A 17,135-nucleotide genomic window follows, 5' to 3' on the forward strand; every position below is an offset into this window, starting at 1 on the left:
AACCTTAACACACATTCTTCAATTCATTAATTCAATACATGCTTAAAGAATATTTACCATGTGCCAAGAACTCTACCCAGGATATCACAGTGAAGAGGGATATCATCCATGAAGGACCCTAAGGACCACTGTAAGAAGTTTGGTTGAAGAAACATGAAGTCATAGGGGGGTTGTGAGCAGAGAAGTGAAACAATCAAATTTATGTTTAACGGAATGACTATGGCTGTCGTGGACTTCCCTGGTGGCTCAGCTGGTAAAGAATCCACCTGCAAGGCAGTTAAATCCCTGAGTTCTATCCCTGGGATCCCTGGGTTGGGAAGATCCCCTCGAGGAGGGAAGGACTAGCCAGTCCAGTATTCTGGCCTGGAGAATTCCATGAACTGTATAGTCTATGGGGTCGGAAAGAGTCAGGCACGACTGAGAGACTTTCACTTCACTATGACTGTTGTATTGAAAAAAGACGATTGGGACAAGGATTGGGAAATTCGGGAACAAAATTATATGCATACTGCAATTTTGAAGGTTAGAGTTAGTGATACAGTGGATATGGTGACAATTCATTGGTTATGTTTCAAGTACAAAATCAAGGAAATTTGCTGAATCAAAGTTGAGAGAGAAATAGAGGAGTCAGAAGTGACTCTAAGTTTTTGATCTGAATATCTGGAAGCCTGGAAAGTGAGGTGAAAATGTTAAATGCTCAGTTGTGTCTGACTCTGTACGACTCCATGGACAGTAGCCTGCTAGGCTTCTCTGTCCGCTGAAATCCTGGAGTTGACATTAACTTCAATGCGCAAGACCTCAGATGAGGAAAATTAAAATAATTTGAAATAGATATTAGTCTAGTTCCATAGACAAAGAGTATATTAGATTAATGCACTGTGAATCCACTCCTGATTTTAATTTTCTGTATTGAATACAATAAATATTTTTGAAAAGAAAATTTAATTAGTCATTGGTTTTTGGTGGTTTGTGATATTTTGTATTATTTTTTTGTTTGTTTGTTAGATACTCCAGTAGCATGTGCTAAAACCATCTGAGGATTTTTTGAAATTTCTTCTTTGGCATTCAAGCTCAGGCGGTTTTCATATTTCCTATATTTTTGCTAGGACCATAATGAACTTTGAGATGCTTCAGATGCTTCTGAAGTATGTCAAATTCAGTTTCAGTGACATAGCTGTATTTTTGAAAACCTGTCATTGACTCTTTGATAGATAACATATGCTTTTTGATTGACAAATCCATAATAAGGGAAACAAATTTTATGAGTCTCCTTGAGTGTTTAAGCTTTTTAAGTCTGAGTAGAAATGCTGTGCAGGGACATTTTATCATATTTTACTCAGGGCAAGAGGAAAACAAGAGAAGTTAAAATGGGACATGTGATTGTTAAGTCAGATCTCAGTTGACTTGTGAGGTCACTATCATATCAATTTAAGTCAGTGTTTAGCTAGCTCTTAGGAGTCCCAACTTCCTTAGAAGTTTGGTGTAAACAGTCGATTCACTCACCAGAAAAGAATGCCCCAACATTAAAATTTTACTTATAATTTATAATTAAATAAATATAATGTTTGGTAGAACCAACACAATACTGTAAAGCAATTGTTCTTCAATTAAAAATAAATAAATTTAAAAAATAAATTTAAAACAGCACAAATTTCATGGACTTTTCTTCCTTTTAGTATCTTCTTCTCATGTATTTTGAACACAAAGGGTCTTAAAGATGGGGAAAAAAAGAAATATTTCCAGAGTCTTCCAGATAAGGGATGTCTATACTTTAAAGAGTAAACCTGAAATGCTCTTGGTAAAATTCTTAGAATTTTAGCAGTTTAAAGCCAAAAGATAGATAAGAAATGTTGGCTAAGAAAATCCTACATGATTTTAGTAGCCTTTAGAAACTGTACTCCTTGTCATTATGAAGCAGTGCTTGTTTGTGTGTTTGTGTGTGGGGTGAGGGGCGGGGGGGGTGACGGGTGGGGGGAGTTAACCTTTAGTCAACCTGATCAAACTGACTAATATTTTCTGTTAGAGCTTTTTAAGAAGTGATGAGAGTCAAAGATGTGACATCCTCTACTCTAGAGGTCACTTCTTCCTTTCCCCCTACAACCCCCAAATTTCTCTTAGCTGCTGAGTACATTTACAGTAAATAAAATACATATGTAGAGCAACTTTATGGGTGTTTTAAATGGTGTCAAATGGTGTCACAGATTTTTCTACTTTTTCTTATCTTCTACTTATGTATTTTAAATACAAAGTGTTTTAAGATGGAAAGATAACATGTGAAGGTAGATTAATTATGATTGTGCTCCTTGAGACATAATTTATGGCCTTTCAGTTAAAAGTTTAATTGGTATATATTGAGTTCATTCTCCCAGTGATTAAAACTTTAGATATTCTGGCACAGCAATGAAATTCTGATATTAATGCATTTATTTTTTAATATAAAATAAATTGATCTTAGTAATGTAACTAAAATCCTAAATGCCTAAGAATTAAATATTAAGGCTAATATTCTACCCTTCACCTACAATTCTCCGTAGCCTAGGTGACAAGTCACAGTGTCTGAAGAGAAAAAGAACAATGCAGTTTATGAGATGGAGTGGTTAAAGACTGAGTTTCCCACATCAGTTCTGGGACCAAGCTGATTATTACACTTAGCCTGCCTTAGAAGTGATTGCAACCCAAAAGAGTATCTTTTCAAACGTTTCAGCTATTGCCTTTTAACTTCATTTTGCTCCCCTGAATGCCTAGAAGACTCTTGAGAGTCCCTTGGACTGCAAGGAGATCCAACCCGTCCATTCTGAAGGAGATCAACCCTGGGATTTCTTTTGGAGGGAATGATGCTGAAGCTGAAACTCCAACTCCAATACTTTGGCCACCTCATGCGAAGTGTTGACTCATTGGAAAAGACCCTGATGCTGGGAGGGATTGGGAGCAGGAGGAGAAGGGGATGACAGAGGATGAGATGGCTGGATGGCATCACTGGCTCGATGGACGCGAGTCTGAGTGAACTCCGGGAGTTGGTGATGGACAGGGAGGCCAGGCGTGCTGCGATTCATGGGGTCACAAAGAGTCGGACACTACTGAGTGACTGAACTGAACTGATTGCCTAGCTGGTTTCTTCTGATTTCATGTATTTAAATTGAATTTTCATATTCTCCTCCTCTTTTTTGTTTAAGTGTGATGTTTTAGTAAGACCTTATGAGATGTCAATATCTAATTTTTTCTCCTGGTACAAAATTTAGAACTGATTTTTGTACAGTGAATTTTCATTGCTCAGAAATAATTCAGTGTATGTACTTGATGCTGACAGAAATTCAGCATGTTTTTGTGAAGGTCCAGTAGAAACAGAGTGTATAAAATTTCATAATGAATTTACCTTATAAGGCATTTACATTGTCTCTCTCACCACACTATGACAAGAAAAAAATGAAAGTAACCCCACCCCAAACTAATTCTGTGACATCATGGCAATTTTTTTTTAAAGCAAACACAATTTGTTTTTCACATTGTTCTGATGTTTAATAACAGTTGGCTGTTATTTATTCTTTTTATGTGCTTTTTAATCAGATACAAATTTTAGTAGGGAAGTAAGCAAACATTCCTAAAAATGAATTATAAACAACTGTTTTAGAATACTAAAAGGATTTTAAAATTTTCAATTCAACAAAGTTAATATTTTTCCCTAACTGAAATAATGGAAAAACATAAGTGTAGACACTTTCATGGCTTAGGGGAAATGGTCTTCAGGCCCCCAGAGTCATGTTCCTCAGCAGCCATTGTTGAGATCTGGTTCCACTACAGTCCTGCATGGTAGGCACCATTTTGTCTTCTTCAGAAGGTTCATCTAGACATTGATTACTGTTAACATGTCTCAAGGTGAGTCTCTGTAAAAGATAACCAATAATCAGTGCAACATGTTTTATGTTAAATTGCGCTAGCTCATCAGATTAAATCTACTCTTTAAAATATCCTTTATGACTTTTTGGTATAAACATTGTGATGATGTAAAAGGAACTGTGCACAGGTGGCTCTGAGTTAACTATTATACCACTTTCATTGTTATGATTTCATCATTGTCTAATACACCTTTATTTGCAGATGGTTAAAGAAATTGGCTGATATTTATCATGCACTGCCAAGAATTCAGACTCCTTTGCAAAGAGCCTATTTGTGAGTTCAGAGTTCAGTTGAAGAGTGCAAACATTATCAATCTTTTCACAATCTTAGTTTTCTTAGGCATGTGTTATTTAGTAACCATTTGGCAAACATGCAAAGAGATGTCACTACTGGGACTCAAAGAAAACTTCAGGAGATGTTCCCATTTCAAAATATTTTATAAGCCATAGTATCTGTGATTGTGAGACATCCATTATAGGAGAGTAATTATCATGGCAACAAAGATCTGCCTTACTTGATAGTGTGATCATCATATTTAGTTTGCCTTTTTAGGGATCTTATATACCAACATCAAATAAAAATGTGATGGACATATATTTTAAAAGTTTATATCTATATATTTTCATAATATTTATTAATAAGCATCTTCTCAGTACCCAAATGCTAAAATGTAATTCCAATAATTTCATCATGTTAACCAGTCATTGCATCTCTTTTGAGTTCATATTTACATTTTGACATCATATTTTTGAACTTTTCAGATAAACATCTTAAGTACACATGGCTTTACATACATAATAATTTATGCACTAATTATATACAATATCATATACTGTTCTGCTCAGTTGGTCTAGAACCATACTATATGAAAAACTCCCCAGCCAGGGGAGGTATGTTTGAATATGGAAGGTGATATGGAAATATATCTTGAAAAAAACCTGCCATATACTTTTGTTGCAAATTACCAAAACTAAAGGGAGACAAACACTTTTTTTGGCGGGGGGAGGGGTGGACTCTTGATGGGCTTCCCAGTGGTGCTAGTGGTAAACTGGTAAAGTGTCAATGCAGGAGACACAAGAGACGTGGGTTCAATCCCTGGGTCAGGAAGATCCCCTTGAAGAGGGCACGGCAGCCCACTCCAGTATTCTTGCCCCAAGAATCCCATGGACAGAGGAGCCTGGTAGGCTATAGTCCATAGGGTCACATAGTCAGACACAACTGAAGCAACTTAGTATGGGCTCTTTATATTATATTGAAAGTTGGAAGATAAAAAATGCAAGGGGCATGCGTGTGCACACACACACAAAAGTGGGAGAGAAACACTGCCTAGACAATTACAAATTGTTTTGGATTAGGACTACAAACACCCTGGACTGCACTGTCCTGAGAAAATATAGAATGGAAAATAAGCTTGTGGTAAAGGATGCTCAATAGACAACAAGCAGGAAATTAAAAGAGCAAGGCTATTAGATGTAAAGAAGATTTGAAAACTTTGGCCTTTGTTGTTGCTCTTTGCAATACATGAAGGCCATTTATACTTAAGAACATAAAGAAGAAATGGCCAAAGATAGGCAAGAAGATAGCTGATTTATGCTTATAATGCCAGAAATTATGTTGGTGGTTTATGAACCAACAGCCAGATTGAAAAAAAGATGTAAAACAAAAGCATTGTTTTTAGAAAATTCTAGTTAAAAATCAACAAAATATTTTTCATTTTTGTTACATACCTGAGGTCCTTTGTGTATATATATCCTTTTCCAAAAAAGCCACTTACCATTGTATGCTTCTATTAGATCTTTTAAAAAACATGTATATGACTTTAGGATTAGATTGAATATGTATTGTCAACTACACATATAATGATAATTTTTAAAACATTAGTATTCTTTAAAAAATTTTTTTGAAGGAATTCATTAGTAGTCAAAAGCCACTGCTGTTAAGATAACAACCAGCCAAGGGAAATATTCTCCTTTTTAGTGTAGTGGGGTAGAAAGAGCAGTCATTTTAGGTTATATGGCTATAAATGTGAATTTCCGCTCCCCAAGTTACTAGCTATGAAGATTTGGGCAAGCTACTAAATCATTCTGAAGACTTAGATTCCTTCAGATGCTTAGTTATACTTACTAATATATATATATATAATTATATATATATATAATTATACTTACTGTCAGTTTATTCAGTTCAGTCAAATGCTGTTTTCCCTACTGCTTAAAAAATCTGACCTTTAGTCAACTATGTGTGATCTCCTGCCAACCCGATAAGGGTAAAATTGTTAACTATAATTATGTTTAAAGGCATAGTTATTGTAAACATGACCTTTGATTGATTTCTGCATCTTCATCTGATAAACTGCATTATAATACCTGACAGGAAGCCAAGTAGCGGGCTTTTCTAAGTGCAAAGTGTACTTTTGCATATTCCCTTGGGTTTCGGGCAACTGTTAGAGATATTGTCTCCTTTAAGGCATAGGCTATTACACCAGGGTAGTTTTCCACAACTGCTTGATGTGACTCTCATGCCCTTGCTCAGGACTATTACCTGTGGAGAAGCTTGCTCTCATAAGAGTATATAAACTACTGTGGAACTTTTGCAGAGTCTGAGAAGCAAGTTGTGGTTTCTGCCCTTGCATTCCGTAAGTTGACTTGTGAGACTAAATAGTTAAATCTGAGAAGACCACTTGATGGGCATTGCACTTTCCATTGTTTCTTTGAAAACAAAAGAAGATAATCGATGCAAATTGCCTTGTATACAAGTTCTCTTTGTGCAAAAAGTCCAGACTTTTCCAGCTTTCCAGTGCATGTTTGGAATGCCCTTGTCTCAAGTGTAAGCCTAATCTAAACAACACCCCTTCTTTCTCCTCCTCTCCTCTCCATGCTTCCATTTCCAATCTTGTCACAAATATTCCAAGCTCAATTGTGTCTTCTACTATCAACCTTTTATTATTAATCTGAATCAGGCCAACTCCCTGACTTCCTGTATGTTCTCATAGGGAAGAATTGGACATTATGATAGCTTTTATTTACAGTACAATAATCCCCTTAAAATCAAGAACCAGGACAGGTACATATTTGAACTCCTTACAAGAATGCCATACCAGTTTTTTGACGTAACCTGAATAATGGTTTATATAATTGCCTACCGTGAAGATATTCACAATCACACAAGTCAGAAATGGAAGTACAGTTCTTAAAAGCTTTTATTATTATATCACTTAAGTAACCACAGAAAGTGCTTAGAAATAATTTACTTTGTAAAGTTTTTGAAAATTAGTCTTCAATAATGCATTTAAGTTTCCAGTTAAAATAGTAAACTTTAGAAAGGATATGTTGTATTTTCATATAACATATCTAAATAAAAATTAACAAAATTTAATAATTTCAGCCTTCTAAAAACAATTTTTGGCTATGTTTTTTATTGTTTTTTTTTTCGGCTGTAATACAAAATCTCTTGTCATGTAGACATGGGTATAGTTAGCCTAAAAAGAGCTTATATGCCATAATGTAATTCCATCACTTATGCTTATATATATTTGAAATATGGAAAAAACTGGAAAATACCTATTGGTAATAAGCAAATACCACTTAATATATGCAGCCTCCAAAGTAATGAGCACCTAAAGATGAAAAATAGCTCCATGGAGAAATAGCACATAAAAAATTTTAAAACACATTTTAAAGAAGTAAGTTTAGATTTCAATACAGAGCATAACAAAAACACTAAAATTTTATAAAGTCCACAATACAAACCTCCAAAATTATTTGAGAAAGTAATCAGTAGAATTCTTAAAAATATTTCTAAAAATTTCCATTCTTGTATAGTTTCTTAGAAGCCATTTTTGCAAAGGGCTATCATTACATATTTCCACAGCGGGCTGTTGGGAGCCATCAGCTACTTTGCTTACTGAGAGACAGGACTGGGTGATTATGTGAAGAAGAGTGTGGGTCTGTTTGACAAAGAAAATAATAATGACAAAATCAAGTACAAAGGCAGTAATAAATCAGTCATTCTCGGCAATATATAATTTCTACTGGGTAAGCACAGAAAGCACACATCATACTAATTGGATTCATGGAACTTTAAGCTACATCCCTTCAGTAGGAGTAACTGAGATAAGACTGAGAATATGGAGAAAAGCCTGAGATCAAATGGTAAAACAGTTGAGACAAAAGTTTATTTTGGATAGAAAATGTTATATGCTTAGTGTTCATCCTAGCAATAAAATGCTCTTACCATTAAGTGGATTGTTTTTCTCTAGGTACTTCAGAAAAAACCTTAACCAGAGGAAATTTGAAATCTGAAATAATCCTTTTGAGATAAGTTATTTTTCATTAAAAAAATACATAAAACATTTAGTGCCTTCATTTGTTTGAAAAAACAAGGTTTTTTTTTTTCCTTAGTATTCTGTATAGAAGAGATACCAATTGTTAATATTTTTTTCTAGTAATTTTAATCACTTTTATGTAATTGAGCTCATCTAGTTAAATAGGCCTCACTTTATATTCTGGGTATCATTTTTTAAATTAAATATTCTAAAAACCTAAAAAATAATTTCTACAAAGCATCTTGCCAAAAATCATTTAACTATCCATTGGGGATATGCAATTTGGAGCTACTAGGAGGAATACCGGGATAAACATCTCTGAACATCTCCCTTCCACGTGTATCTCATTTCTTTAGAGATGATTCTTAGAAGTGAAATCCCAAGATCAAAAGGTATGAACATTTTAATATGTATTAGCAAAATAATTCTATTAAACATCTATAATAATTACTTGGTAATAATAGCAGCAGCAGCTTTATTGTGCTTGCTGCTGCTGTTGCTGCTAAGTCACTTCAGTCGTGTCCGACTCTGTGCGACCCCATAGACAGGGGCCCACTGTCTCTGGGATTCTCCAGGCAAGAACACTGGAGTAGGCTGCCATTTCCTTCTCCAATGCATGAAAGTGAAAAGCAAAAGTGAAGTCGCTCAGTCGTGCCCGACTCTTAGCGACCCCATGGACTGCAGCCTACCAGGCTCCTCCATCCATGGGACTATATGTCATAATACTGTATTTGTGTCGGTTTCACTGAATCTTCATCAGTACTGTGTGTTGCCACTATAAACATTTCTTGACATATGGCCAGGATAAAGAATGATATGGATAAAAGAAAACATGTGAAATGACTTTTTATAGTTATTTAATGGTTTTTCATATTTATTTAAAATAACTTCTTTTTCATTGGTTAATTTCTATTTTTCCTATGTTCCTTATACAGGACTGTAGATATTTTTATATTGGGTGTACATTTTTTCTTTTAAATACTCCTTTTAAGCATACCATCCCTTATTTATAACAAATACCTCTGACAACTTTAGGAAGCTGTCATATTAACTCAGTTTTGAAGGCAATATGACATACAGGCTGACAAGCAGCATACTGCCAAATATCATTTTGCATGGCATTATTTAAAATATTCACTAGAACAAGGAAATATGAACCCTAAGAATATTGTTTTTTGTTTATAATATAGTATTAATTATTCTTTACTGAAGTATGGAAAATTATTTCCTAAAATTTACAAAATTTCAGTCATACTATTTTAAGATACATAAGAAAAGTAATAATTCTTGTCTTTAAACATAATTTTGCTATTTAAGACAAGGTGTGTCATGGAGTATTTCCAACTTCACCCTTTAAAGATACAATTAGAGCTGAAAGCCAACTGGAATCAGGCTAGGGAAACAATTTTGGTGACAAAATATGAATTATAAAATTAGTTAATACCTTTGGATTAAAAAGCACCTAGTAAATTTGATATTTTAATGCACAAATAGAAGTGACTGCATGGTTCATTGAAAACCAACCATACAGGTGTCAGTTTAAAATATGCCATATTAAAATTTGAAATGAAAATAATTATTGCTATATATAATGATAAAGTAAGAATAAACTTGGACTATTATAGGTATTTAATTTAATAGCAAATGCAATAGGATTTCCCCTATTGATTAAGTACAGAATAAAGATTATTTAAATATTAATATAGTAAAGTTCTTATTCACAATATTAAGTATGATCTCCCAATAAGGTGATCTGTGCACTTGTTAGAATATGAGTATTAAACAAGTCTGTAAGGGTAAGTATTTAACAAGCAAGAACTAAAAACAATACTAAACTACTGAAATTCCTATTCACTAATTTTTTCTAATAATACATAAATCACAGCTATGGATCAGTAGAACTATGGAAATATAAAACTTGCCTGATATACACAGCCTTCAAAAAGTAAATCAAGCCACTATTTTTATTAGGAATGCTACTCAGGGAATTGGCTGGGTTGTCAACTATAAATGACTTACCTTGAAATTATATTCCCATTTACCTGCTTTCTGATAAAGGTAAATAAAAGAGGAGTTGTTAAAAATCTAAATATAAGCTTCTGTGATTTCAGTAAATATAATCCCACATATTTAACCTACTGAAGAAAATTCCTGATATTGTGACTCTGGGAAACATTTGATACAGATGGACATCAAATTCATAACAAGTATTTTCTCAGTCAATTTGTTCAGTCACATGAGACACAGACTTATTTTTAGCTTCATATTTTGTTTCCTTTTTTTTCTTAGTTGCACAGTGTTTGTGGAACATAAGTGTTCTGTTCTAAAATTAGATTCTCACACTGTGTGTAGCAGCCTGGATGTTCAAAAAGAAATGTTACTATGTGCACTTATTGCAGTAAAATGTAAATTTCAAATGGATTGGAACACAATTGCAACAAAATAGGATAATATAAGAAAACCTGAATAAGAGAATGGATGGATGACAGACCTTTATAACAGCAATCTTTAAAATATTTCAGGGAGATGAAATTTAGTCTTTTTTCTTTTAACTTTGTGTCAGTGGGCTTTTATTACACCAAAGTGTTCAAGTAATTTATTCAAGAATTCTGGACCAGGTGGGGATCTCTCAGTTATGCTGATGATGCTTCGGTTGCCTCCAAAATGAACACATCTGGCCAGGTATAAAGTGGTACTGAATTAATTTCATGGTTGTGCTGTTTAAGAAATACTTAGTTAAGAAAGTGGGAAACTCTGTATTTCAAATCAAAGTTGGCCAAAGATATGTATTTATTACCAACATGTGCTTTAGTTTCACTCAGATAAAAGGCGAAACAATTAAATATTAATTATATTATGAATAGGTAGGGCTAAAATTTGTAAACAGACTATATTGACAAAGTAGTCTTACGACTTACCATTTATCTAAACAGACAATATTTACTGCAGTACGTCTTTCCCATTATTTAGGAAAGAAGGAATTCTGTGTGAATACAATTTGGTACCAAAATAATTGATGATATTTTACCATTTCTTTCATTTGTAATACTGTACAGTTAGCTTATCAGATCCAGACATGCTGGGACCTGGGACCCTTTGCTGCAGTGCTTGCACCTGGACAAGCATTTCCTTGAGCTACAGATTGCTGCTGCTGCTGCTGCTAAGTCGTGTCAGTCGTGCCCAACTCTGTGCGACCCCATAGACGGCAGCCCACCAGGCTCCTCCGTCCCTGGGATTCTCCAGGCAAGAACACTGGAGTGGGTTGCCATTTCCTTCTCCAATGCAGGAAAGTGAAAAGTGAAAGTGAAGTTGCTCAGTTGTGTCCGACTCAGCGACCTCATGGACTGAAGCCTACCAGGCTCCTCTGTCCATGGGATTTTCCATAGCTACAGATTAAGGAACTAAAAATAGAACCGCATACATGCACAGTTGGGGTAAATTATGAACAAAAAGATACAAAAAGACCGAAAAACAGGGAGCAAAAGCAGGGTACTACGAATGGCCCCTGCAGACCAAAGGGATGGGCAAAACACCTAAGCCACCCCTCTAGCCTGACCCTTGGACACACCCCTATCTTCATCTCATACAAAGATCCCCCGCCAGAGAGCAAGAAAGGAAAACAGTTACTTGTTTTCACTCTCTTTTGTGACCTCCTGGGAGATAGGAGCCTTTTCCTTACATGGGATAAGGGTAAGGGCGTGCTTTGTTCCAGGCGGTTCAGAGGTGGCCGATGGGTTTGTGGTCCATAATTTGCCCCAACTATGAATGCATGCAGTTGTTTCTAGTCCCTTACAGTTTCTTTGTAATTTGTAGTTGGAGGAGACATTTGTCTAGGTGCAAGCATATCACTGCAGCAAAGGGTCTCAGGTCCCGACCTGTGTCAGGAACGTCAATCAGGAAGCAGTTGAGTGTAGTGGAAAAGGTTGCTGAATTTAGTGCTAGAAACTTGGGCTGTACACATTTAGGTAAAGAATTTAAACCACACTAAGCTTCGTTTTATTGATGTGAAAAATACAAATAATAATAATAATATCTTATAGGACTATTGTAAGAATTGCGTGAGACAATAGATAAAATTAGACACTCAGAAAAACTTTTCTTCTCTGTATTTCCCCCCAGCCACTTAAGAAGTAACCAAAGCAGCTGGATATACTCAATGCTTTGAGGCTTTATGATACCGTTTCAGTTTTTCTCTGTATATCTGAGCAGTTCTCCTATTTGTGATTTGCTTTTTTAAGATTGAAATGACTATAGAAGATAAGGTGATGGAATAGTTCGGTGGTTTACACTGAGATTCACAGTTGTGCTGATAACTAGCTTTCTTTGATTTCTTTGCTCTGCTGTGCTTAGTTGTTCACTCATGTCTGACTCTCTGCGACCCCATGGACCGTAGCCCTTCAGGGTCTTCTGTTCATGGAGATTCTCCAGGCAAGAATACTGGAACAGGTTCCCATGCACTCCTCCAGGGGATCTTCTCAACCCAGGGATTGAACCTATGTCTCCCGCGTTGCAGGAGGATTCTTTACCATTTGAGCCACCAGGGAAGCCCTTTGATTACTTTATTAGGATCCAAATCTGCTGGTGGTATAATTTTTCTGCTTTAGCTTTCTTCTGATAAGGGCTAGAAGGAGAGAACATTAAGGTATACTTCAACTCTATAATTGTGAACTCCATCAAACTTTATTGTGCTTTGAAAGTACACCACCTCAGAGGTTTGTCAATAAATTTGCCCATCATAGCCGTTGCTAAAGAATTAGAGAAATAGCAGGGGCACTTAACCACTTTCCACTGGTTGAAAGCCTTGTCATTTTCTAAAATGTATTTATTTATGGTTTTTCCTAGTTTTGCAATGTTTTTCAGTAGTGCATACAAAAACACTAAGAAAGATAAGCAGATATTTGGCCACTGTCTAGACTTGAACTTCTCAAACTCTTTAACATCTCCGCAAATGACTTGGGGATTTTGTTAAAATATAGACTCTGATATAGGGTATCTAGAGTGATCTCTCAGATTCCTAATTTCTAACAGGTTCCCAGGTGATGTTAGTAGTCCTGGAATTACACTTTGGCTAGCAATGGTTGAGACTATTTTGTAGACTAAAGTGATCATAAACCCAAAACTTAAAAGGTAATTATAAAAATTAAGTATTGTATTTCAGTTTCATTTACAAAAATCACGTTTTTGCTGACTCCTACACAAATAGGTATTTTCTTTCAAAGCTGAAATTCAGAAAGGCAGTGCATTATTTCTATCAGTCAGTTCCTCAGTTCAGTCGTTCAGTTGTGTCCGACTCTTTGCGACTCATGAACTGCAGCACGCCAGGTCTCCCTGTCCATCACCAACTCCCGGAGTCCACCCAAACCCATGTCCATTGAGTCGGTGATGCCATCCAACCATCTTATTCTCTGTTGTCCCTTTCTTCTGCCCTCAATCTTTTCCAGCATCAGGGTCTTTTCAAATGAATCAGCTCTTCACATCAGGTGTCCAAAGTATTGGAGTTTCAGCTTCAACATCAGTCCTTCCAATGAACACCCAGGACTGACCTCCTTTAGGATGGACTGGTTGGATCTCCTTGCAGTCCAAGGAACTCTCAAGAGTCTTCTCCTACACCACTGTTCAAAAGCATCAATTCTTTGACTCTCATCTTTCTTTATATTCCAGCTCTCATATGCATACATAACTACTGGAAAAACCATAGCCTTGACTAGACAGACCTTTGTTGGCAAAGTAATGTCTCTGCTTTTTAATATGCTGTCTAGGTTGGTCATAACTTTCCTTCCAAGGAGTAAGCATCTTAATTTCATGGCTGCAATCACCATCTGCAGTGATTTTGCAGCCCCCAAAAATAAAGTCAGTCACTGTTTCCCCATCTATTTGCCATGAAGTGATGGGACTGGATGCCATGATCTTAGTTTTCTAAGTGTTGAGTTTTCAGCCAGCTTTTTCACTCTCCTCTTTCACTTTCATCAGGAAGCTCTTTAGTTCTTCTTCACTTTCTGCCATAAGGGTGGTATCATCTGCATATCTGAGGTTATTGATATTTCTCCTGACAATCTTGATTCCAGCTTGTGCTTCTTCCAGCCCAGCGTTTCTCATTATATACTCTGCATATAAGTTAAATAAGCAGGGTGACAGTATACAGCCTTGACTTACTTCTTTTCCTATTTGAAACCAGTCTGTTGTTCCATGTCCAGTTCTAACTGTTGCTTCCTGACCTGCATACAGGTTTCTCAAGAGGCAGGTCAGGTGGTCTGGTATTCCCATCTCTTTCAGAATTTTCCACAGTTGATTGTGATCCACACAGTCAAAGGCTTTGGCATAGACAATAAAGCAGAAATAGGTGTTTTTCTTGCTTTTTCCATGATCCAGCAGATGTTGGCAATTTGATCTCTGGTTCCTCTGCCTTTTCTAAAACCAGCTTGAACATCTGGAAGTTCACAGTTCACGTATTGCTGAAGCCTGGCTTGGAGAATTTTGAGCATTACTTTACTAGCATGTGAGATGAAGGCAATTGTGTGGTAGTTTGAGCATTCTTTGGCATTGCCTTTCCTTGGTATTGGAATGAAAACTGACCTTTTCCAGTCCTGTGGCCACTGCTGAATTTTCCAAATGTGCTGACATGTTGAGTGCAACACTTTCATAGCATCATCTTTCAGGATTTGAAATAGTTCAGCTGAAATTCCATTGCCTCCACTAGCTTTGTTCATAGTGATGCTTTCTAAGGCCCACTTGACTTCACATTCCAGGATGTTTGGCCCTAGGTGAGTGTGAGTGATCACACCATCATGATTATCTGGGTTGTAAAAATCTTTTTTGTACAGTTCTGTGTATTTTTGCCACTGCTTCTTAATATCTTCTGCTTCTGTAGGTCCATACCATTTCTGTCCTTTATTTAAACCATCTATGTATAAATGTTCCCTTGGTATCTTAGAGATCTCTAGTCTTTCCCATTCTATTGTTTTTCTCTATTTCTTCACACTGATCTCTGAGGAAGGCTTTCTTATCTCTCCTTGCTATTCTTTGGAGCTCTGCATTCAAATGGGTATATCTTTCCTTTTTTCCTTTGCTTTTTGCTTCTCTTCTTTTCACAGCTATTTGTAAGGCCTCCTCTGACAGCGTTTTTGCTTTTTTTTGCATTTCTTTCTCTTGGGGATTATCTTGATTCCTGTCTCCTGTACAGTGTCATGAACCTCCGTCAGTAGTTTATCAGGCACTCTGTCTATCAGATCTAGTCCCTTTAATCTATTTCTCACTTCCACTGTATAATCATAAGGGATTTGATTTAGGTCATACTTGAATGGTTTAGTGATTTTTCCCACTTTCTTCAATTTAAGTCTGAATTTGGCAATAAGGAGTCATGATCTGAGCCACAGTCCATTCCAGGTCTTGTTTTTGCTGACTGTATAGAGCATTTCCATCTTTTGCTGCAAAGAATACTTACAATCAGTCTGATTTTGGTGTTGATCATCTGGTGATGTTCATGTCTAGAGTCTTCTCTTGTGTTTTGGAAGAGGTATTTGGTATAACCAGTGCATTCTCTTGGCAGGACTCGATTAGCCTTTGCCCTGCTTCATTCTGTATTCCAAGGCCAAATTTGCCCGTTACTCCAGGTGTTTCTTGACTTCCTACTTTTGCATTCCAGTCCCCTATAATGAAAAGGATATCTTTTTGGGGTGTTAGTTCTAGAAGGTCTTGTAGGTCTTCATAGAACTGTTCAACTTCAGCTTCTTTAGCGTTACTGATTGGGGCATAGACTTGGATTACTGTGATATTGAATGGTTTGCCTTGGAGACGAACATAGATCATTTTGCCATTTTTGAGATTGCATCCAAGTACTGCATTTTGGACTCTTTTGTTGACCATGATGGCTACTCCATTTCTTCTAAGGGATTCCTGCACACAGTAGTAGATATAATGGTCCTCTGAGTTAAATTCACCCATTCCAGTCCATTTTAGTTTGCTGATTCCTAGAATGTCAACGTTCACCCTTGCCATCGCCTGTTTGACCACTTCCAACTTGCCTTGATTCATAGACCTGACATTCCAGGTTCCTATGCAATATTGCTCTTTACAGCATCTGACTTTGCTTCTATCACCAGTCACATCCACAGCTGGGTATTGTTTTTGCTTTGAGTCCATCCCTTCATTCTTTCTGGAGTTATTTCTCCACTGATCTCCAGTAGCATATTGGGCACCTACCAACCTGGGGAGTTCATCCGAAAGATGAACTGAAAGTGTCCTATCATTTTGCCTTTTCATACTGTTCATGGGGTTCTCAAGGCAAGAATACTGAAGTGGTTTGCCATTCCCTTCTCCAGTGGACCACATTATTTCTGTAATTATTCTATTTTCATGTGTCTTCTTTACATTATGATTTCTACATTTTTTAATTTGGCAAAAGAATTTGTATTATTTAAAATTTTACGTTTAGACAAGTTGAACATCATAATTTTGAAAACTACCAGAGTAAATTAAGCTATGAATGTAATTACTAAGATGAATGAATTATATTTCACAGTACTTATGGCATATTATAAGCTTTATCATGTGTCTTTCATACTACAGTGCTCTAAAAATACTACAGTAGAATAACTGTATACTGTATACTACAGTAGAATAACTAGTAGTTATTCAAAATTTATAAGAAAACTCTATCTTAGCTGAAGCTACCTTTTTTTTTTTTTTTTTTTTTACCTTTCCTTCAAAATCCTTAAATACCTCAATAATTTTGCTACTGGCTGATAAAAATATAAACAAGTATACACAATTATAAACAATAGTTATTTTTAATATGAAAGAATTTGAATTATGACTTTAGAAGCCTTGTCACTCAAAAATTATAGAAAGTTTAAAGATGTGATGTGGTATTGTAAAATTCTATACTCATTCATCTTACAAAAAATATATATATTCATTT

General features: G+C 35.9%; 1 protein-coding gene across 6 annotated transcripts in view; it reads right to left on the reverse strand.

Annotated features, from left to right (window-relative positions):
• Nucleotides 1–3,490: 3,490 nt before the first annotated feature.
• GALNT13 (polypeptide N-acetylgalactosaminyltransferase 13) overlaps nucleotides 3,491–17,135 on the reverse strand; it is a 652,766-nt gene continuing 639,121 nt past the window's right edge. For 4 of the 6 annotated variants that reach the window (XM_042243851.2, XM_042243854.2, XM_042243850.2 and 1 more), the window contains one exon: nucleotides 7,645–7,840. In XM_042243851.2, the coding sequence (XP_042099785.1) occupies nucleotides 7,652–7,840 (189 nt within the window). In that variant the 3' untranslated portion in view covers nucleotides 7,645–7,651. Of the gene's footprint in view, nucleotides 3,882–7,644; nucleotides 7,841–17,135 lie in introns of those variants that run through there. The other 2 variants (XM_042243853.2, XM_042243852.2) reach the window with 1 other exon arrangement.

The sequence above is a fragment of the Ovis aries genome, chromosome 2 (genome assembly GCF_016772045.2).
Source record: "Ovis aries strain OAR_USU_Benz2616 breed Rambouillet chromosome 2, ARS-UI_Ramb_v3.0, whole genome shotgun sequence".
Taxonomy (NCBI): Eukaryota; Metazoa; Chordata; class Mammalia; order Artiodactyla; family Bovidae; genus Ovis; species Ovis aries.